Source organism: Staurois parvus, unplaced genomic scaffold, assembly GCF_062004578.1.
Source record: "Staurois parvus isolate SC_StPar_1 unplaced genomic scaffold, SC_StPar_1.0 ptg001193l, whole genome shotgun sequence".
Lineage (NCBI taxonomy): Eukaryota > Metazoa > Chordata > Amphibia > Anura > Ranidae > Staurois > Staurois parvus.
The window spans coordinates 164,503-188,452 of NW_028318989.1; the positions used below are offsets into that span (position 1 = coordinate 164,503).

A 23,950-nucleotide genomic window follows, 5' to 3' on the forward strand; every position below is an offset into this window, starting at 1 on the left:
GTGAAGAAAATGATAAAATTTTAGTTTGGGTACAATGTTGTATGACCGCGCAATTGTCATTCAAAGTGTGAGAGCGCTGAAACCTGAAAAATGGCCTGGGCAGGAAGGTGTAAAATTGCCCGGTATTGAAACGGTTAACATAGTCTTTCAATTAGATTGTAAGCTCCCAGGATCAGGCCCTCCTATCCCTCTTGTATTGAACTGTATTGTTGCTGTATTGTCTCCCGTTATATTGTAAAGCGCTGAGCAAACTGTTGGCGCTATATAAATCCTGTATAATAATAATAATAATAATATATAAATCCTGTATAATAATAATATATAAATCCTGTATAATAATAATATATAAATCCTGTATAATAATAAATAAATCCTGTATAATAATAATAATAAATAAATCCTGTATAATAATAATAAATAAATCCTTCATAATAATATAAATCCTGTATAATAATAATAATAATTTAAGCAGTGCCTGATCTGGGAGGATTTATCTGTCTTACCCATATGAATTTTTACATTCTATAATTCCCTCTTACTTATCATGTGTTAATGTGACTATGGGTTTTTTTTTTTTGCTATATAGTTTGCAGGGGAACAACATTGGGCCTTCTGGTGCCAAAGTGATAATGGAAACCCTGAAGAATGAGGCTCCGAACTGCACGGTGACCATATGAAGGACCAGAGGACAGCGCAGTGCTTGTACAGTACAAGGTTCGGCACTGCAGTAAAATGATCGGTCTGAGAGCAGTGCAGTTCATCAAAGACAAGAACGGTTATGATAATAACACAGCCTGTGCTATTATAGAGTTAGATTCTCAATCTGTTAAGTGCAATATTCAGTAAATCCATCATTTTCCACATTAGGGCAGAACTCCTATCCATTATCACAAAAATTGGCACGCCGCTGCTGGCCATGGACTTGCGCTGTTCTGGGAGATTCTGGCTAACTGGGAGGTAGAACTGCTCCAGGATATTCTATGTCAGCCTTGGAGACTCCTTGCCTTCAACTGTTTCCTGTTTTACAAGTAGAGGAAATAAACTAAATCTCCCTATTGGTTCCATGAACAACAATGAAAACGTGACAGTAGTTAATCTTTCCAAGTGTGACCAACAAGTCTCCAAAATTAAAAAAAAAAAATTGGCTGAAGTTGAGCTTTAAAGGAGAAGTATGGCCAAAGCTTTTTTTGGCCTTACTTCTACAGATCAGTTTTCAGTCAACAATGGGCAAAATCCTGCTGTCAGCTGACATCACAGAGCCGGTCCAGGCTCTGAAATGATCCCCGTATGGTTGGACCCACCCAGAAGCCTGACCAACAAGCTAGCTCAGCCTCTCAGCATGCTGCTGAGAACCTGAGCCCCCCTTCCCCCACAGCCCAGCACTCCAGCGAGCACTGGAGGGGCAGAAGAGAGGCGATGGCTCACAGTCACTGATTCTTTGCTCAGTGAAGACTGGTAACCGAGCGATCAGTGGTCTTTGATCACTCAGTTTTCTGTCTTAGAAGTAGCAGGTGTCAGATGCAACATTGGACCAATGCTGCATTCACCTAGGTGAGTATAGGTTTTTTTTTCCCCCACAACCCCATACTATTTTAGGAAGCAGTGACTTTCATTATGTAGATCACTGAACTGCCTATTGAACTGTAGAACCTACAGCCCCATTCAAACCCTTACAGTTTAAAGTAGAACGGAAGGCAACAATCTTTTTCATTTTGATAGTTTGCTGGGTTTTTTTGCCAGTTGTGTCAATTTGGGGAGATTTCTCTTCACTTCTTGTCCCATGGCCACAACATGAAGTGAGAGGAAAGTGAAGTGAAGTATAGCAAACTGCTGGTTGTTACCAGAACTAGTGTCTCCATTGGAAGATTTCCCCCGTTCCAGTCTTGGCAACCACTCAAAATATGGGAATTTCTTTCACTTTCGCTGTTTACAATCACTGGGACACAGAGAGAGGGTGAATCTTCCTAATGGGGACACAGACAGCAATAAAAAGCGATATGTGCTCTAGTACCTCTACACTTTATCCAAAACTAAAAAGAAAATGTTTGCCTTCAGTTAGAAAGAAAACAAAAGTGATCAGCTACTGCAGGGCGGCCCTATTGGAAAGCCCACAGCGCTCAGAATCATGAAGGAGCCGTGTTTTTAAGGTTCATCTTTAGCCAGAAAAATTTCTTTTTTGGTTTTGAGTACAGAGCAAAAGAGCCCTTATTGGTGAGATTTCCCCTGACCTCCAGTCAGGACCATGTTTTTAGTACAGTAACCCTAGGTTCACATCTGTGCGGGTGGTGCGGCTGCAGATCCGCACGAACATCCGTGCACCACCCGCACAGAGAAATGCAGACCTGCGGGCGGGTGGCATTAGTTTTAATGGCACGCTGCCCGCACTGGAAAACGGAACCGTACTGGGAACCGAGGTTCCCGCGTGGGCTGCGTTTTCCAAAGAAGTGCAGAGACTTCTTCTCTGCGTGTCCCGGGGCATGGGAGTCCTCTCAAATGAATGGGCTCTTGTGCCCGTTCAAAATGTGGCCCACACGGCCGCATATATGTGAACCGGGAGTTGGTGAAGGATTACAACCTCTGACAATGTTTCTATTGTTGTCTCTACCTTCCTGTCATAACCATCCTTCCCATTTTTTGGATCGGTGTCACAGGTGCAAGAAGTCAGGCAAAATCTCCCCCATATGGTGTCAAATATAAAAACCTGACAAAAATGTGTAACTTGTCCCCATGCTTTCCAAAAAAAAAAAATTGGATACAAGTGGGCCTTAAATGTTTTTTTTTTTCTAAAATCACAATTTAATGCAAATGACTTATAAATGTGTAAATATTCATTAAATGTTAAGTAAAACTGACCCAAGTCAATTATTGTTTCCTTTTATGCACCAGTCATAAAGTTCAGGTCTTAAAGCCATATGTTAGCCTGCTAATCAAGCGCATTTCAACCCAAGAACAAAATGCAATATATGTTGTCTTTAGATGTTGTGACTGCATTAGTATTCTTTTTTTCCGCCTAGGAACACATTTCCTGTCCTAGGGTGACTCGCCCTTCCTGCTGTACGTTGTCTCCCTGGGCAAGGACTACAGAATGTCTTCCCTTTTGATCTGTTTCATAACATAAGGCTCTATAGCCTTCAGACATAGCTGAGAACACTGTATGTGAAAACATTCAGCACTGGCAGAGAGTCCAGGAAGTTTTCACTTGACAAGATTTCTGGCAGGATCAATCAATATTTTTTTGCAAGTATCAGATACTGAATAATAAAACGTTTCCAATGGTATGTTTGACAGACAAAAAGAGAACTGCCCTATAGCAGAAGTACGTCTACAGGGTGGCACAAATGCGCAAAATCACCTGTACTGTATATATATATATTTATTTATTAGCACTGATCACTGTTTTAGTGTAACTGGGGATGTCAGTGACAGTTAGTCACTTCCTGACCAGGCCATTTTTTGCGCTGCGGCGCTGCAATACTTTAACTGACAATTGTGCGGTCATGCAACGCTGCACCCAAATGAAATTTATGTCCTTTTTTCCCACAAATAGAGCTTTCTTTCGGTGGTATTTGATCACCTGTGCATTTTTTATTTTTTGCGCTATAAACAAAAAAAGACCGACAATTTTGAAAAAAAACCAAAATTTGTTACTTTTGCATGTCCAGTAAAAAAATTTAAAAAATCAAATTTCATCAAAAATTTAGGCCAAAATGTATTCTACTACATATCTTTGCTACAAAAAAAATCCCAATGTAAATTAATTGGTTTATGTGAAAGTTATGGCATCTACAAACGGCGGTAAAGATACTGGAGTGTTTAATTATTTATTTTTTTAAACAAGTAATGGCGGCGATCAGCGACTTATGCCCTACTGCGGCGGGCATTCTGACACTGGGGGGGAACTAACTGCCACTGACATCCCGATGACACTAATACAGTGATCAGTGCTAATAAAAAGCACTGACACTGTACTAATGACACTGGGCAAGATGGTTAATATCTGGGGCGATCAAAGGGTTAACTGTGTGCTGTGTGTGTTTTACTATGTAGTAGTGCAGCGGTATCAAACTGGCGGCCCTCCAGCTGTTGCCAAACTACAAGTCCCATCATGCCTCTGCCTTTGGGAGTCATGCTTGTAACGGTCAATCTTGCAGTGCCTCATGGGACTTGTAGTTTGGCAACAGCTGGAGGGCCGCCAGTTTGACACCCGTGTAGTAGAGCAATACAAAGCAGCTTGTCAGTGCTGACAGGGGCGAGATCCGTGTTGTTTACACACAGGTCTCTCCCATCACTGTTCCTCGGCAATTGCCGGGCGCCGACGGGGAATCTCCAGCTGGGACCCGGTGATTGACATCTGTAGCCGCCAATGGTAGCGCTGGTAGTTTGGCATGCGTGCGCCCCCTACCCAGAAATGCAAAATCATGTATATATATATATATGTGATTTTGTGCAGCCCTGCTGTCCTGTATTAGTAGTTCTGCTATAGGGCGGTGGGGAAGCGGTTTAAATTTGCCTGGGCAAGGTGGGCAGCACAGTGGCTAAATGGTTAGCACTTCCACCTGGCAGTACTAGGGTCGTTGGTTCGAATTCCAACCACGGCAACACCTGTCTGGAGTTTGCATGTTCTCCTTGTGCCTGCGTGGGTTTCCTCCAGGTACTCTTGATTCCTCCCAAACTCCAAAGACATGCTGGTAGGTTAATAGGCCCCTGTCTAAATTGGCCCTAGTATGTGTATGTATGAATGTGAGCTAGGGACCTTAGATTGTACACCCCTTGAGGGTTAGGGACTGATGTGAATGTACAATATATATATAAAGAGCTGTGTAAATTGACGGCACTATATAAGTACCTGAAATAAATTATTATTTAAGCCCTTCAATGCAGGCTCCAAAACTCCTCGCAATGCCCTCTGGAGCGTCCGCAGTGGAACATGCGGCCATATTTGATCAGGAAGTAAAGGTGCCAATGGAAAGAGAGTCCGGTCTTCATTTGTTTCTTATGTAATTGATGGTTTTATATGGAATGAAAGCACTATTGGTGGTCTCCTTTTCTGGTACCATTGCTGAGAGCGAGTGGAGGAGTAATATCCCAGAAAGCATTGGGAGGAGGAGTTTTGGAGCCTACACCAAAGTGCTCAAGACCTTCCCATTCCATCCAAGGCGCAGCACAATTTGTGAGGCTCACAAAGGGTGTGGTGAGAGGATTTTGACGCACGACCATCTTTGTTGGGAAGCCTAATAAAACTGTCACCCTCGCAAGCTTGAGCAATCCGGTGAATTAACCTTCCACCTTAGTGGAAGTCTGTGTAATACACATTTCTGATCGACTATCAGCTGAGACTAAAACTTCAGCATGTTTCATGACTTCTGAAATGATGACAGTATAGCCAGGATAACGACAGTGTGCCTTTCAACTTTAATCTGTGGAGTCCGCCATTTTGTTGGCTTGGCTAAGATTTTAAAATGTGGAGAATCGCTTATCAATTCCTATTGCTGGAGTACACATTATAATAAACTGGTACTGTATTTCAAATCTTAGAAATTAAATGTCCTGCAACAGAGAAAAAAACCCCCATAATACGCCAATGTTATATGTGCCCCCCTCTGAATTATGAGGGGTGAGAGACGCCGCATATCACTAGCTCAACAGGTGTAAAGGAATATGAATGGCCTCAGCATGGAGTTCCTCCTGAGCCCCATCTCTGTTGCATTTTGCCCCACTCATCAGGACCTAATCATAGGGTATTGTGAGCTCCCCCTCTGAATTAGTTTAATTTCATTACTGGGGCTTGGTTTTCCTGGAGTTCATGACTAAACCCTCCAACTGCCATTCCACTGACAAATAAAACAGTTTCAGTCTCCACAAGGAATAGTAAATGGTGGGGCTTAGCCATGAAGAATGGTCCATTTTGTTCAGCAAGGTGAAACAAAATCAGAGAGGAGCACATAAGAGGCTGTTTTGTTTATCAGGTACGGTAATAGCGGGTATCTTGTGGTGTCTTTTCTTAGATAGGACCATTTAAGTAGCTTTGTTCACTTGTCAGTTTCTAGGCTCACTAGAACATAGCTAGGGATGAACAATGGGGGAACATCTAGCCCACCTCCTAATTCACCATCAAGTACCACTGATCCACCAGTTATGATCCAACGTCATACTACATAATTTCCCTGCTGAGAGCTCTGACTTCCATGATTACAGCAACCTCCTGGGGAATTGATTAGGTGAACACTGTTGAAGGAATGATAAACTGACAGCAGATCCGGCAGGCACCAATAATGGAGGCTGCAACCTCTGGAGAGAGATGAGCTGCACACAGCATGCTCTAGATTACATACGGTCTGTTCATTCTTAGTTTCTTCCCTTTTCTGTACACTTCAGTAAAATGCAACAGCTGCTGTAAAGAAGAGAAGATGAAAACCACTTATTGTCAGGACTCAATATCAGATACAATTGTGCATTATACTAGTGCAATGTCACAGCCCTTCTAACTAGGAAACAATTCCTGCATCTGTGGTTATCACTGGTTTATTAAATGATTGATAACTGATACTTCTGACAAGTATATGTGTAGAATGTCAGCAGAGATTGGAATATATACACACACACTTCTTAATCTGTCAGCCGATATACGCAGATTTGTGCACTGCTGTAGGGACAGCCATCTCTAGAAGTCATCGTCATGCTCTACAAATGACTCGGTTTGTCGCACCCTTCTGCTGGGTCTGCCCAGCGCTTTTCTTGGTCCCATCGTCCTAATGAGCTCATCCTCTTCGTCATCGTCTTCCTCCTCTTCATCCTCATCTTCATCATCGACATCCATTTCACTGTCATCCAGACCATCCTGTGAGAAGACATCATCAACATTACAGCAGGGGACATGGGCACATCAAAGAGAAAATTTCCCATGATGCAAAAGATTGACCTTCATCTACAATTACAATGGTTGGAGATTCCAGTTTGGGAACGTGGGATGCAGACAGGCCACGGCTATACAGGGTGAAGGTTTTGGAAAATCTATAATAAGGTAAGGGAGAAAAACCATCAACTGGCCACAACATTCTGCAGCCTAGCAAAACAGAGCTGGTATTTCATTGGTAGCTATGGGCAGCACAGGCAGTATACCCATCTTGCTGCAGGCAGCTTTATGGCTTGCTTCTAATTGCTGTGCTGAGAAGGATTGTGGGAGGAGCTATTCAGGAGAACATGTACCAACCTGCTTGTTGTCGCTGATGGCCTCAGGGTTATGTATTGCGGCAGGACTGGCTCCCGCCTCCACATACTGACAGCGCGGGAAAAAAGCAAAACCAACTATTGAGATAAAACTATCATTTAAAGCCCATGTTTACCTTTCTTCCATGTTCTGTCTGTCCCAGCCGTGTCCCTCCCTCTCCAGTCTGAGGTACTTACTATTAGATCATTAAATGCATTGTGTTACTGTATCTGGTGTGAGTATCTAGTTGCATTCATTTGTGTCTTTATAATCAACCTGGAATGGGTCTGTTTAGGTCAGTCCAACGCAAACTGTTATTTCAGTGTTTGGTAGATGCCAGTGTGTTAAAATACCTTTAACTTTCATATTAGCAATGGCCCCTGTTGTCTGGCTTTTGTTCAGAGGAAGAAGGCTTTCATTCCAATACAAGTCTATGGGAGTGCAAAACTCAGTAAAAGCTGGACAAATGCAGGGCAGAAGGAGGTCAAATGCTCCTGCCAGTGATGAGGAAATTCTGGTGGCCAGACCTTGGTCACCAATTGTGCACACGGCCATTACAAGGAGGCCTGCGCTCCATGGTGGAGTTGTATGCATGGAGATGTCATGCCTGGAGTCCTCAAAAAGTCAGTAGGTAGTTCCACCCACCAGACTCCACCTAAAACAGTTTTGGGTGTGTTGGCCTTTGTTTATACATGTAGGCTCAGTACACTACCTGCCATTATTGTCAGCAACTAGACCTGAAAATGAAAGTTACATGGCTGAAAATAACCAAGTTCCTGGAAGCATAACACCTGCATTACAGTTCAATGATGTAAGCTCTGAATGAGGCTGAACGATGATTTCCACCCAAGTCCAAGTGAATGGTGTTTACCAATTTTGTAGCTTCCTCTTAAAGTGATATTAAAGGTTCCCTTTTTAAATAAAATAATAAACATGCCTATGCTTACCTGCTCTGTGCAATGGTTTTTCACAGAGCAGCCCGGATCCTTTTCTTCTAGGGTCCTCTGCAGACACTCCTGGCTCCTCCTCTTTAGTGAGTGCCCCTATTGTAGTGTCCTCTGCCCCGCTTCACATCAACCCCACACCCCTCCCCCACTGTACTGCCCTCTGCCCCCTTCCCCAAGTCCCCCCCAGCAGTGTTCCCCCCAAAAAAATGTCCTCTGCTCCCTTCCCATCACTCCCCCCACTGTACTGCGTCCTTCCCCAAGCCCCCCCCCCCAGTAGTGTTCCCCCTTCCCCAAGCCCCCCCCCCCAGTAGTGTTCCCCCCAAAACAATGTCCTCTGCTCCCTTCACATCACCCCCCCCCACTGTACTGCCCCCTTCCCCAAGCCCCCCCCCCCCAGTAGTGTTCCTCCCAAAACAATGTCCTCTGCTCTGAATTCTTATACTGTACCGCGCTCCAATATTATCAACCTTTTGTGATTAACCTTTTTTGGTTGTGTGAATTTCTTAATATACCACCTATAATCCAATCATTACTTACTTCTATGGTGCTTAAATATACAATTAACATAAATTAATTTATAAATATGAATTAAAAAATTATATGTGATTATAACAAATATTAATAAAAAATTAATGAAAAATTGGAATGTCAATTCTATGTGAATAAAATAATAAAAAATTAATAAAACATTAAAAAAAAAAAAAAAAAAAAAAAAAAGGGAATGTCAATTATTTTCTTTGAATTTGAGATGGTGTTGTTATTCAACTTTCTTCACTGGCTGCTTTGTTTATTCCTCCATATACGGAACATGCAGAGAAGGGAAAAGAAACATAGTGTCTTATCCGGGATATAAGTGATTTATTCAAAATCCACATCCCCCAGAGGAAGCTACGAGTCCCTGTAGCGTAACGCGTAGGGGAGGGGCGGTGACGTTATCACGCATCCACAGAGGAACGGCGAGTATATTTACTGCAAGCAAACACATCAGCCAGGCTGTCTGAAGCACGATCTTGATACATTGTATGCAAAGCGTTATTTACATTTACACAATGTGAGTGGGAGATCAAAGAGCAATAAATCACTTATATCCCGGATAAGACACTATGTTTCTTTTCTCTTCTCTGCATGTTCCGTATATGGAGGAATAAACAAAGCAGCCAGTGAAGAAAGCACAATTGAGAAAGCTGAGCTGAGGAGAGAGGAGAGGAGACGAGGGAGAGGTTCAAGCTGCCAACACAGACTTATCACATTAACTAAATTGAATAACAACACCATCTCAAATTCAAAGAAAATAATTGACATTCCCTTTTTTTTTTTTTTTTTTTTTTTAATGTTTTATTAATTTTTTATTATTTTATTCACATAGAATTGACATTCCAATTTTTCATTAATTTTTTATTAATATTTGATATAATCACATATAATTTTTTAATTCATATTTATAAATTAATTTATGTTAATTGTATATTTAAGCACCATAGAAGTAAGTAATGATTGGATTATAGGTGGTATATTAAGAAATTCACACAACCAAAAAAGGTTAATCACAAAAGGTTGATAATATTGGAGCGCGGTACAGTATAAGACTTCATAGTTTAATTTCATACACCTAGAGAGGGTGTAATTAGTGCCTGGCGATCCAATATTTAATAAATATTCACTTAAGCACACAATTAACACTAATAATAGAGTAAGTTAACTCCTGGTGGCTCACAAATAACTATTCTATTAAAATGTCCTCTGCTCCCTTCACATCACTCCCCCCACTATACTGTCCCCTGCCCCAAGCCCCCCTTCCCCAGTAGTGTTCCCCCCAAAACAATGTCCTCTGCTCCCTTCACATCGCTCCCCCCACTATACTGTCCCCTGCCCCAAACCCCCCTTCCCCAGTAGTGTTCCCCCCAAAACAATGTCCTCTGCTCCCTTCACATCACTCTCCCCACTGTACTGTCCCCTGCCCCTTTCCCCAAGCCCCCTCCCAGTAGTGTTCCCCCCAAAACAATGTCCTCTGCTCCCTTCACATCACTCCCCCCACTGTACTGTCCCCTGCCCCAAGCCCCCCCAGTAGTGTTCCCCCCCAAAACAATGTCCTCTGCTCCCTTCACATCGCTCCCCCCACTATACTGTCCCCTGCCCCAAACCCCCCTTCCCCAGTAGTGTTCCCCCCAAAACAATGTCCTCTGCTCCCTTCACATCACTCTCCCCACTGTACTGTCCCCTGCCCCTTTCCCCAAGCCCCCTCCCAGTAGTGTTCCCCCCAAAACAATGTCCTCTGCTCCCTTCACATCACTCCCCCCACTGTACTGTCCCCTGCCCCAAGCCCCCTCCCAGTAGTGTTCCCCCCAAAACAATGTCCTCTACTCCCTTCACATCACTCTCCCCACTGTAGTGTCTACCCCCCCCCCCCACACACACACACAAAAGCAGTGTCCTCTGCCTCCCCATATGCCAAAGCAGTCTACTTATCATCACAATCCCTCCCTATTGTAGCCCCCCCCACCCCCCCCCTCAACAGAATCAGTAGCACTTTACACTGTACACACTACCTGCCGATGTGTGTACAGCAGAACTGTGATCAGGAGACAGCATAGTGTAGTGCTGGGAGGAAAGCAGGAGCTGCCGCATTTCATAATACCAAGCTTGTGATTGGTTGCTAGAACCGCCTAGCAGCCAATCACTGAGGTAGCTTCCACCCCGACCCTCCATCCAGTACTATGCTACCTCCTGCTCTCTGCTCTGCAGTAAACATGAGAGCGGCAGAGGCTGGGGGGAGGCAGAGTCGTGGTTACGATCCGTCGGCTCCCCGCTGTCGACCACAATCGCCCGCTTTAGAGCCTCTTAGTTAAACATGTATGAAGTAACCTGATCAGCCACTAGATGACAGTAATAACACACAATACGTACACACAGAATGACAAAAAGACCAATTATTTTTTTTTTTAAAGGTAACTAAGAAAATAAATAATGTCCATTTAACTGTAATTTGTCTTTCCTTTTGTAAATGGCTAATGGGCTACGACTGTCCAAAATTTGCTGTGTTTAAATGACACGTACCTCATCACTGTCTCCGCCAAGCATTTTTCCCGAAACCATGTTTCCTGTAGAAACACAAATTATATTACAGATCCACCAATATGCAATCTGAACACTCAAATGGTTAAAGCTGAAGTTTAATCTTCCTGTAGTCTACCTTCCTTGGCTCCTCTCTCCCTGAATATTGACATTCTACATAAAGCCCTATCAACATACCTTACTGTAGACCCAGTCACGTTATCACTGGGTCTCTGTGCTTTGTTATGCTATGCAGGCAGATTATGGCTACCTATATAGCTTCTTGAAATCATCACAGCACCCTGCCTCAGTACTGGCCCTCAGTCCAGATGCAAGCAGCGGGCTGGCTCTTGGTAGAAGTTATAAGAGGGGCATTCAAGTCAAACCAGAACATTTAATTTTACAGATATAAAAAGGGATGCTAGCATGGCGGTCCTACATGCAGTAGTAAGTGGCAAGTGTGTCCTATCATTGATAGGGGGCGCACATGTCGCGGGCCAGTCCAGACACCGTTAATCAAGATGGCAGACAACAGTGTTACTGCATGCATGGAACAGCGTGTGATGATGACGTATCTTGTGAACGAAGGCGTAAAACCCGCGGATATCTACAGAAGACGTGACGCACAGTGCGGTGATGAGACGCTCAGCCACAGTAAGACATTTGAATGGTGTAAACGTTTCAGAGATGGCTGTACGTCCATCAGTGACTATCCCGGCTATGGTGGTTCCCAGCCCACAGCAGTCATTCTTAAGAACATTCACTGCGTCGAACGCCTGATCCTGGATAATCGAAGCATAATCTGTCCTGAAAGTGCACAAGGGGCCAATCTTTCCATGGGAACCGTGAACACAATCATTCATAAACATTTGCAAAAACTGGGTACCAAGACAGCTTTCCGCTTTTCACCGGCACAGAAGAACTGAAGTCTGCACTGATCACTAAGGACGTCCTGTTTCTCCAAGACAACTCACAAGCCCATACTGCTCACCGCACTACATGTACATTACAGCAACTCGGCTGGGAGGTATTGCCACATCCCCTTTACATCCCGGACCTGGAACAGATTTCCATCTGTTTGGACCCCTAAGAGTTCCTCAGAGGTCAGCATTTCAGCGCCGATGATGAAGCAGGCTGTCCTAGGATGGTTCAGGCGTACTGACAAATCTTTCTATGCCATAGCTTTTCAGGCATTAGTTAAATGCTGGAATGAGTGTACAAATGTAGCAGGGGAGTATGTAGAAAAATAAATGCAGATTCCACTCCTTGAAATTTGTTCTTTTATTATATGAACTCAAAAGTCCTGGTTTGATGCCCCTTGCACAAATATAAAAAAGAGTTGATGAGTGGATGTCAGTCTTCAGGCAAATGATTTCCTAGGCAGACTGCCCCAGGTAATGCCTACATGTAATGCTGGGCTTCCACGATTGAAAGAACTGAAAGCCGGGGGAAAAAAAATAGATGTATATTTTTCTGTACCGGCTTGTAAATTATTTCTTATGAAAAAAACAAACACTATTGAAAAGAAAGAACTGAAAGCCAATGAATGGAAGAAGTAGGCCAGGGAAAGGCTGACTTGCTGAAGCTTCAAATGCACACTGCAAGAAGCTCTCAGTGTACAGTGAAATCAGAGTAAGTAATTTCATCACAGGAGAGGAGTCTGTACAACTGTGCAAGACTGAAAGTAAAGCTGGAGTTTGGCTTTAAAGAAAACTAATAACACTGACATAGTGATTTTGCAGAAAAACCAGTGTATCTTAAGCAGGTATACCTTGGAAGAGAGGGCTCAGATAGGAGCCGTATGTTGAGGCTGTATATGCAGTCTGTGTCTGGGATCCAAGGGGCTCCCACAGGGACACAAGAATTGGTTTGAAGACTAACCCAGTACTTGCATAAGGTGCCTGCACTTAACCCCTTGACGCCGACGTCACACAAATATGTGGCCTCACGGAACTGGGCTTTTTTCCGTGGGGCCGCATATTTGCGTACCTGTCTTTGTGCTGGGAGCGCGCCTAGCGGCGCGCTCCCAGCACAAAAAACGCAGTGTCACTGAGAGCCCCGGGTCCCGTTCTAACGATCGGGACCTGGGACTCCCGATTCCAGGTCACATGAACGCTGTGATAGCCTCTGATTGGCTATCACATTGATCAGTCACTGTACAGCCCGGCCCCCTTGTTTTTTCTCTCTATGAATGAAGAAGAGAGATACATTGTATCTCTCTAACTCCTGGCATAGAGAGAAAAAAAAATTTTGTGAAATAAAAAAAAAAAAAAGATAAATAAATAAATATTAAAAAATAAAATAAAAAATAAGGAAAAATACCTAGATCAAGGTTTGATCTAGTTCAGTGCCAGGGTTAGCGTTTGGGTCAAGATAAGGGTCAAAGGTCAGAGTAAAAGGTCAGGATTTAAAAAAAAAATTGGTATCAGTGTCAGTTAGTGTCAATGTCAGTGTGTTTTAGGTAAAAAAAAAAAAGACAAAAACAAAATGCGCACTATTGTTTCTGGGTTGTGCTACGGGTACAAACAACAAATAACATAGACATATATGGTATCACTGAGATCGTCAAGAGCTGGAGAATTTATTTTGGGTTGTTTTTTTGGTGGTAGGTTATGGCTGTAACAAGAAACATACAGCTAACTAAAAAAAATTTTTTTTTTTACTATTTTGGGCCAGTTTTCCTTTGATAATAAAAAGCAAATCAGGAGATATCCATTACCATTTATCACCAAATGAAAGCCCAATTTGTCCTGAAAAAACCAAGGTATAATCCAACTGGATGTACAAAGTAGTTGTGATGATATGTACGGTTTCATTAACACATGTCAACATTGCAGAATTGTGCTTAGGCATTTAGATTTGTTTTACCCTTAGGCGTGAAGGGGTTAAGCAGCATTGACACCTGATGCACTTTTTTATGTCAGGTAAAGATCTCTTTAAATAGTTCTTAACCTCTTTTTAAAGACACCCAATTTAATGCCCAATACATCCCCATATCCCCTCTGCCAGACTGTTAGAATCATCATCATAACTAGTCCTATAAGGAACAGTATGACTACAAGTCATGCTAAGAGCTTGTGTTTAACATATAGACAGTTGGGATTAAAACAGGTGAATGAAAAATACAATTATTATCTGGAGCACAAAAGGCTCACTAGTTGTAGCTGGCTTTGTGTATTTGTGATGTGCTGTTGTTACATAAATAAATATAATAAAATGCCCATGACTTACAAACCTCAGATGCAGGAAAACAAAGTCCACCTAGCTGTCCGGTAGCCAGTGATGAGCAGTATTCCTGTCTTGTGGCACTCAGTCCTCCCACAGCCTGTATTCCAACAAGAGCATATGATCTGTGCCCGCCAGTACTCGTCCACTGACCTTAGCGTGGTATGGTAATTATCCATTATAGCTGGATCCAGCGTGTGTGCTCTGGCAGGAATATGGATGCAGGAGAACCGAGAGCTGCAATAAATATAAAAGCAGGAAAGGCCCACCTGAGTTAGCAAAATCATTTACTACCAACCAGATTTGCTGTTTTGGGTAGAGGGAAACAAATGGTGCTGATGGTGTTTGGTGTTCGTGTCATAACAGAAGCTTCTGAGGTTCTTACTGAAAGTATAAAACCTCTTTAACCTCCCTAGCGGTATTCCCGAGTGTAGCTCGGGGTAAAATGTCAGTACCTACACTCGGGCTTACCATGCGGCGCTGCATAGGGAGTCCCTGCAGCACTTACCTTGTCCTTCGCTCCCGCGATGTGTCCCCTGCAGAAACCCCGGCCATCTCCTCCGGCCGATGCCGGCATCCGGCTTCTGTGTTCCGGTCCCTGTGACGTCGGGACGTACGGGTGCCGCCGCCGGCGGCGGGAAATTTGAAAATTTTAAAAAATTTCATTTTTTTCCAAACAAATTTTACATAGTAAAACATTGCTGTTTCAACCCATTTCACATACATTTTGTCCCGAGTGCTTTGTCCGGCGCCCTGCCTGCATTTTGTCTGTTCTTTCTGCCTGGAAACTGAGAAAAGTCCATGGCATCCAAAAAGCGTCCCTTTAGGTCAAAAGCGGTTTTAGACCGGCTAGAGAACAGCGATAGTAAATCAGAACCACTTGCAGAATTGAGTGATGATTTGTGGGGAAATTCATCATCAGACACTGAAAACGATTCTGCGACTTTGCTCAGCGATGTGCGAACTTGGCGGTCTATTTCAAATTTCAGTGTTTTTGGTTTGATTATATTATTGAATTACATTTATTATTATATTATTATTTTTTATGATTATTTATTAAATTATAATTTATGATTTCGTGTTTCAAATTTTATCATACCCGGGATGTTTACTAGACTCTTGTTCGGACAGATTTCAGTGAGTTATTCCTAAAAATGACAGGCCTAAAATAAAAAAACTACATATTTCCATGCAAATAATGGTACCGCTTTTAGCACCAAAAATCTGAAAAAATCAGACCGCTAGGGAGGTTAAGTATACCTATTCTAAATGAACAGTTTGTCAGGAACGGCAGTGGGAGCAGATGCCAAGTATAAAACACCTTTATGTAACATCGATGTCACTGCAGATCAGGAGACCACAGCTGCCTCTAGGCTAGGTAATACATAGTTAGTATGTTAATCTAGTATTTGTTCTCCCTCTATGAGTGTTGCTGTGTGACATGTTCACATTATACACACCTTGAAACATCATCCTCCCCCCCGTCTGTATCTTCCCTGGTATCCTGTCATCATCCTCCATATCATCAGAGCCGTCGTCCTCCTGGATATCGCTGTCCGAATCATCATTGCTGTCTGGTTGTGTGAAAAAGAAAGATACGTGAGGTGTCAGGGAGGTAATATAGTGTCAACTTAAATGTAGCTGCGAATGGCAGCTGCTTCCACATAGAGTTCTACATCATAATTCTGCCTCTAAGGCATAAACCTGGCCTCTATGAATGTGATAAGCAATTCACTTCCAACAAAAATGTTTAAGAAAATCCAGACTGGAAAATGTGGATGTTAACCTTAAAGGCTTTGTGTTTATTGTATGTGGTATACTTGGACAGAGGGGTGGTGGTGGACGTGGTATACTTGGACAGAGGGGTGGCAGTGGATGTGGTATACTTGGACAGAGGGGTGGCAGTGGATGTGGTATACTTGGACAGAGGGGTGGTGGTGGACGTGGTATACTTGGACAGAGGGGTGGCAGTGGATGTGGTATACTTGGACAGAGGGGTGGTGGTGGACGTGGTATACTTGGACAGAGGGGTGGTGGTGGATGTGGTATACTTGGACAGAGGGGTGGTGGTGGACGTGGTATACTTGGACAGAGGGGTGGCAGTGGATGTGGTATACTTGGACAGAGGGGTGGTGGTGGACGTGGTATACTTGGACAGAGGGGTGGCAGTGGATGTGGTATACTTGGACAGAGGGGTGGTGGTGGACGTGGTATACTTGGACAGAGGGGTGGTGGTGGATGTGGTATACTTGGACAGAGGGGTGGTGGTGGACGTGGTATACTTGGACAGAGGGGTGGCAGTGGATGTGGTATACTTGGACAGAGGGGTGGTGGTGGACGTGGTATACTTGGACAGCGGGGTGGCAGTGAATGTGGTATACATGGACAGAGGGGTGGAGGTGGGCGTGGTATACTTGGACAGAGAGGTGGATGTGGACGTGGTATACTTGGACAGAGAGGTGGATGTGGACGTGGTATACTTGGACAGAGAGGTGGATGTGGACGTGGTATACTTGGACAGAGGGGTGGCGGTGGACGTGGTATACTTGGACAGAGGGGTGGACATGGACATGGTATACTTGGACAGTGGGGTGGCGGTGGATGTGGTATACTTGGACAGAGGGGTGGCGGTGGACGTGGTATACTTGGACAGAGGGGTGGCGGTGGATGTGGTATACTTGGACTTTGCAAAAGCGTTTGACACAGTTCCCCACACATGGCTAATGTGTAAGGTAAAGTCTAAAGGCTTGGAAAAATCTGTATGTAAATGGATAGAAAACTGGCTAAAAGATCGTATTCAGAGAGTAGTGGTTAATGATTCATACTCTGAATGGTCTGGGGTCATTAGTGGTGTACCCCAAGGTTCAGTGTTGGGACCCTTACTTTTAATTATATTTATAAACGATATAGGGTCTGGGATTACAAGTCTCATTTCAGTGCTTGCAGATGACACCAAGCTGTGTAGTGGAATACTGTCCTTACATGATGTCTTCAACTTACAAGCCGACCTCAATGCACTGTTTAATTGGGCATCTACAGTCAGGTCCATAAATATTGGGACATCAACACAATTCTAACATTTTTGGCTCTATACACCACCACAATGGATTTGAAATGAAACGATCAAGATGTGCTTTAACTGCAGACTGTCAGCTTTAATTTGAGGGTATTTACATCCAAATCAGGTGAACGGTGTAGGAATTACAACAGTTTGCATATGTGCCTCCCACTTGTTAAGGGACCAAAAGTAATGGGACAGAATAATAATCATAAATCAAACTTTCACTTTTTAATACTTTTTTGCAAATCCTTTGCAGTCAATTACAGCCTGAAGTCTGGAACGCATAGACATCACCAGACGCTGGGTTTCATCCCTGGTGATGCTCTGCCAGGCCTCTACTGCAACTGTCTTCAGTTCCTGCTTGTTCTTGGGGCATTTTCCCTTCAGTTTTGTCTTCAGCAAGTGAAATGCATGCTCAATCGGATTCAGGTCAGGTGATTGACTTGGCCATTGCATAACATTCCACTTCTTTCCCTTAAAAAACTCTTTGGTTGCTTTTGCAGTATGCTTTGGGTCATTGTCCATCTGCACTGTGAAGCAACGTCCAATGAGTTCTGAAGCATTTGGCTGAATATGAGCAGATAATATTCCCGAAACACTTCAGAATTCATCCTGCTGCTTTTGTCAGCAGTCACATCATCAATAAATACAAGAGAAGCAGTTCCATTGGCAGCCATACATGACACTACCACCACCATGCTTCACTGATGAGGTGGTATGGTTAGGATCACGAGCAATTCCTTTCCTTCTCCATACTCTTCTCTTCCCATCACTCTGGTACAAGTTGATCTTGGTCTCATCTGTACATAAGGGGGGATATGATCTCCATGTATAATACATAAGGGGGGATATGATCTCCATGTATAATACATAAGGGGGGATATGATCTCCATGTATAATACATAAGGGGGGATATGATCACCATGTATAATACATAAGGGGGGATATGATCTCCATGTATAATACATAAGGGGGGGTATGATCACCATGTATTATACATAAGGGGGGGATATGATCACCATGTATAATACATAAGGGGGGATATGATCTCCATGTATAATACATAAGGGGGATATGATATCCATGTATAATACATAAGGGGGGATATGATCTCCATGTATAATACATAAGGGGGGATATGATCTCCATGTATAATACATAAGGGGGATATGATCTCCATGTATAATACATAAGGGGGGATATGATCTCCATGTATAATACATAAGGGGGGATATGATCACCATGTATAATACATAAGGGGGGATATGATCTCCATGTATAATACATAAGGGGGGGTATGATCACCATGTATTATACATAAGGGGGGGATATGATCACCATGTATAATACATAAGGGGGGATATGATCTCCATGTATAATACATAAGGGGGATATGATATCCATGTATAATACATAAGGGGGGGTATGATCACCATGTATTATACATAAGGGGGGATATGATCACCATGTATTATACATAAGGGGGGATATGATCTCCATGTATAATACATAAGGGGGGATATGATCTCCATGTATAATACATAAGGGGGGATATGATCACCATGTATAATACATAAGGGGGGATATGATCTCCATGTATAATACATAAGGGGGGGTATGATCACCATGTATTATACATAAGGGGGGGATATGATCACCATGTATAATACATAAGGGGGGATATGATCTCCATGTATAATACATAAGGGGGATATGATATCCATGTATAATACATAAGGGGGGGTATGATCACCATGTATTATACATAAGGGGGGATATGATCACCATGTATTATACATAAGGGGGGATATGATCTCCATGTATAATACATAAGGGGGGATATGATCTCCATGTATAATACATAAGGGGGGATATGATCTCCATGTAAAATACATAAGGGGGGATATGATCTCCATGTATAATACATAAGGGGGATATGATCACCATGTATAATACATAAGGGGGGATATGATCACATGTATAATACATAAGGGGAATATGATCTCCATGTATAATACATAAGGGGTGATATGCTCTCCATGTATAAATACATCAGTGGTTCATATAGTGAACTCGGTATCAAGTTATTCACCCTGAGGTCATCCCAGAGGACAAGGGGGCACTCTATGTCTGGAGGAAATTTAATCTCCAAACGCGGAAAGGTTTCTTCACAGTAAGAGCTGTGAAAATGTGGAATAGACTCCCGCAAGAGTTGGTTCTGGCCAGCTCAGTGGATTGCTTTAAAAAAGTCCTGGATTCTTTCTTGGATACACAGAATATAACTGGATATAACATTTATAGGTAAAGTTTATCCAGGGAATATCTGATTGCCTCTCGGGGGATCAGGGAGGAATTATTACCCCTGCAGGAGCAAATTGGATCATGCTTTGCTGTTGTTTTTTTTTTGCCTTCCTCTGGATCAACTGTGGGTATAGGATTAAAACTTTTTTTTTTGGTTGAACTGGATGGACTTTTGTCTTTTTTCAGCTAGACTAACTATGTAACTATGTAACTATGTATGAGCACACTTATAAATTAGAATTACTAAATAGTATACATTTTTTCCCGCATAAACTAAGATTTTTCCACGGTCTGCTCAATTTAGGTTTGTTGCTAAAATCAACCAAAATGGTGGCCACTTACATTATTACTAACAGGCCATCAAAGCTGCTGTGGAGCAATAAATACACAAGAAGTGCTCTTCTATAGTCCGCAAGTCCCAGCATTCAATGCTCCTTGCTTCGCCTGTTAGCCATTTTGTGGACATGCTGAGGAGATTAAGGCATAATTCACAATCTGTATTCATCTATGCAGGAGCTTTGAACAAGATCCTGTGTAAAAAGTTGTCTGTACACATGTAATCTTTGTGCTACAACTACATATGTACAGAATAAAAGGACACGATTGGCCGCTGTCCAGGGGCGGCATGTAAAAATCAAAAATGTTGCCTATGATTACACACATAAATGATGTTTACAAGTCAGTCCTGAATGCGTCACTCATGTGGCAGTGCTGCATGTGCAGAATGACCTCAGCCAATTCCAAATGACTCAATGACATGGTGTCCTGCTCCTTGAATCGGCTTCATACAATGTCTGCGAGTAGCAAGCCTTTTAATGATGGCTCAATATACAGAGGTTAGAAGGTGGATTATCCACACAACGGTTATTAATCCATTGCCTTTTATAAACAGCATCAAGTAAATAATGGGCCTTCAATCCACCATTTAAAGATGCACCCTAGTAGAAAAGGGGTTAAAGAGACGTCACTACCTTAAGTTGTCAAATCAAGCCGTATCTTGTAAAAAGAAGAGAAAATATACTTTTGTTGTTTTCAGGTGAAGCAATTCAGATGTATGTGTTTTTTCCTAAAATATTACATAATTTTGCCTTTTGTTTTTTAATTTTTAAAGTCCAACTCCGGGCTGCCTTTAAATGTACCCATGCAGTGAGGTCCCCTCTGCACTGCATGGGTTAAATGCTTATTTGTTTTTGGGAATGAGTCTAAAGACCTACCTTAATTTTCGCTCCCCTACCAGCCGACACTCTCCTCTGCTGTCCGGCACTCCAGGTTGGGGGGTAGGCCCTTGCGGTCCTCCCATATTATGTAGGACTGCTGGTCCTGCATTGTACATGATGACATCAGAGAGCTGCAACAGGCCGGACAGTGAAGTGAAGCATCTATAGGGGACCAGTCATGTGAAGAGAAGCCAATGGGAGGAAGTAGTTTCTACGTATTCCTGTCTGCCAACATAACCTGCTGTGAACCCACCTGCCAAATACAGGAGATGGTTTATGTGAATATGATAACCATGCAAGGGATATAAATATCTTCTCAGCCCATTCCAATGAGCACCGGCTACTCCTTCCCCCTCTTCCTCTACCTACCCAATTCCCTGCTATGCCTTCTCCTTCATTCCCTTTGCTGATCTTAACTAGATACTGTTCCTCTCCTGTTTTCTGATTGCCCACCACAGGGGCTACATCTCTCTAAAGTAATTCTGCCCCTAACCCCCAGGTCCAGGATGAGATATCCCTGGGATTTTTATTTCTAGTGCACCTTCTGAATGCTGGAACAGACTGATATCTTATCTCGTTATGCTGAACAATAGCCATGTGAGGCCTGCCATACACACATTTGTATTTTCAGCACAGCATAAGACTGCATTATCTCTGTTGCTGTCCTGTATATTGTTGAAAACTCAAATATTATTGACAAGAAAAATATGTTCTGTAAGTCCATTGACATGAATGTGATTTTGTCATGTCGACTGTTACCATGCAAATCTTGGCTACGTTTTGCCATTCATATCAGCTTTATGGAAAACTCTGAAATATTCCAATCTTTTTAGACTAGACCGATATTCGTCTCGACTCTCCGGTCTCTAGGTCTGTGCTGACTCCTGGATGTCCTTGGGAGCTACAATGGTCATTTCATCTTATCGTCATGTCTCATCTATCATGGATGTTGTCGCTGACAGACAATGGCGACTTCCAGAGGACTAGATGCCTCTCTCCCCTATTCTAGTCCTGCATCCTCATCTGTTTTCTTCCCTTCATATCTTCACCTCACATTTCTGATGGTTTAAAATAAAAAGTGACAATATGACTAGCCTGAGAGAGGCATGAAAACACAGAATATTATTTTCCTCTAGTTTTGATCCATACTGTTTCTGCATGCTCTGAAAGTAATTAAAGCGGAGCCAAAAGGTGAAGTTCTGCTTTAAGGCTTCCTCCTCCCCCTTCCTCAAATGGCACTTTTTGAGGTGTACCTAATTTTGACAGGCGCCCACTCCCACTTCTGCTCCGACCCCCTAGGTGATCGGAAGTGGAAGTTCTCCTCCCTTACCACAGTCTTCTGGAACATGTGACAAGTCCCAGAAAACTGCAGAACCATGCACAATGTGCAGCGCATCTCGCACATGCGCAGTGGGCACCTGACTGTGAAGCTGCAAGCTGTCACAGTCAGGTGCCCACAGTTGAGATGCCAGCGCTGGGGACAGAAGACCAAGGGAAGGAGCAGCTCGGGTGTGCACATCGCTGGATCCTGGGACAGGTGAATGTCTCTTTATTAAAAGTCAGCAGCTACAGTTTTGAGTGGAGCTCCGCTTTAATTTTTTTTTTACCTTAAAAGCTCCTCAGCTTTTAAGGTAACCCTTAAAAGGGTTAACCCTTTGAGGACCGTAAGATTTTGGAACGCCAAAAGAATACATTTTTTTTGTTTTTAAAGTTCGTACACTTCAGTTGCTGTAACTAAGCCATTTCATGAAATAATTGGCAAAAAGCTAGATCCATTTGTTGTTTGTTGATAAGAACTAATATTTTGACTCAAACCAAAAAAAAAAAAAAAAGAGTTTTAAGTTCTTAATCAGATGATAAACGCAATTAAAAACATGGGACAAATACGTCCCTTGGTCCTCAAAGGGTTAACTACATTTTTTTTCAGGTGTTCTATAAAAAGAACAAGTAAGAAAAAAAGGCACCAAATGCATTATTGTGCATTTTTCACGCGTATGCTGCAAGAATAAACAGGTAATATGAAATGTGGTAGAAAGCATGGTCATAACTCCATACTGTAGCCGATGTACACCCTAACTAAATTACATTTAGAGTTCCATTCAAAAAGCAGCCATTTACTTCACAAATGTGCACTGCGATCTGCATGCTTCATGGAGTGACATGCTTCATGGAGAAACTCTGTGGGTCACTGCATGCTCAACACCATGGCCATGACGTGATGTACCACTGTGGTATTCAGAGCCATTTCCTTCCATGCATTTCAGCAATAGATGCAGGGCTTTTCTTAGTTTTTTGATGGTGACAACAGTTACATACAATTACATAGTTAGTTTGCTTAAAAAAAAGATACAAGTCCATCCACTTCAACCCACAGATTAAAAAAAAAAACAAAAAAACGCACACACAATCCTATACCCACAGTTGATCCAAAAGGCAAAAACCCCAATAAAGTATGATCCAATATGTGGAGGACAATATGTGGAGGACAGTGGAGGACAAAAAAATCCTTCCTGACCCACAAGAGGCAATCAGATATTCCCTGGATCAAATACATATGAATATTAGTATTCAGTTATATTTGCCTGTGAAACATGTTCTGAAAGAGCCACTTGTAATATCCACCAGATGACTGTTTGACAGGGTGACAACTCAAGAACACAACTGGGAGACAGAGATGGAACATTGTCACCTTAAAACAGAAAATGCCTGACAAAGACCTTTATGGCAGGGTTACCGGGTATTGTTTTATTGAGAGCTGTAGATGTAAAAATATTGAAAAGTACATTTGAAATGCCATTGCTACATTGAAGCAGACGTAAAGGCAGATTTTTTTTTTTAAATTAACGTAATAAACATGTTATACTGACCTGCTCTGTGCTGTGCAATAATATTTCACAGAGCTGCCCCCTTCCTCCTCTTCTGCGACTCCCCCTGCTGGCGC

The 23,950-nt window shown here is 42.7% G+C and overlaps 2 protein-coding genes across 3 annotated transcripts in view; one reads left to right on the forward strand and one right to left on the reverse strand.

Moving 5' to 3' along the window:
* The window catches only part of NLRC3 (NLR family CARD domain containing 3), a 43,890-nt gene extending 41,038 nt beyond the window's left edge, over positions 1 to 2,852 (forward strand). Inside the window, exon 18 of the mRNA XM_089659991.1 lies at positions 587 to 2,852. Within this exon, the coding sequence (XP_089516117.1) occupies positions 587 to 677 (91 nt within the window). The 3' untranslated portion in view covers positions 678 to 2,852. The remainder of the gene's footprint in view (positions 1 to 586) is intronic.
* Positions 2,853 to 6,506: 3,654 nt separating this feature from the next.
* IFT38 (intraflagellar transport 38) overlaps positions 6,507 to 23,950 on the reverse strand; it is a 175,602-nt gene continuing 158,158 nt past the window's right edge. The window contains exons 10-13 of one of the 2 annotated variants that reach the window (XM_089659975.1): positions 15,891 to 16,004; positions 11,209 to 11,252; positions 7,211 to 7,267; positions 6,507 to 6,838 (exon numbers count right to left, since the gene is read on the reverse strand). In XM_089659975.1, the coding sequence (XP_089516101.1) occupies positions 6,662 to 6,838; positions 7,211 to 7,267; positions 11,209 to 11,252; positions 15,891 to 16,004 (392 nt within the window). In that variant the 3' untranslated portion in view covers positions 6,507 to 6,661. The remainder of the gene's footprint in view (positions 6,839 to 7,210; positions 7,268 to 11,208; positions 11,253 to 15,890; positions 16,005 to 23,950) is intronic. The other variant, XM_089659974.1, reaches the window with a different exon arrangement.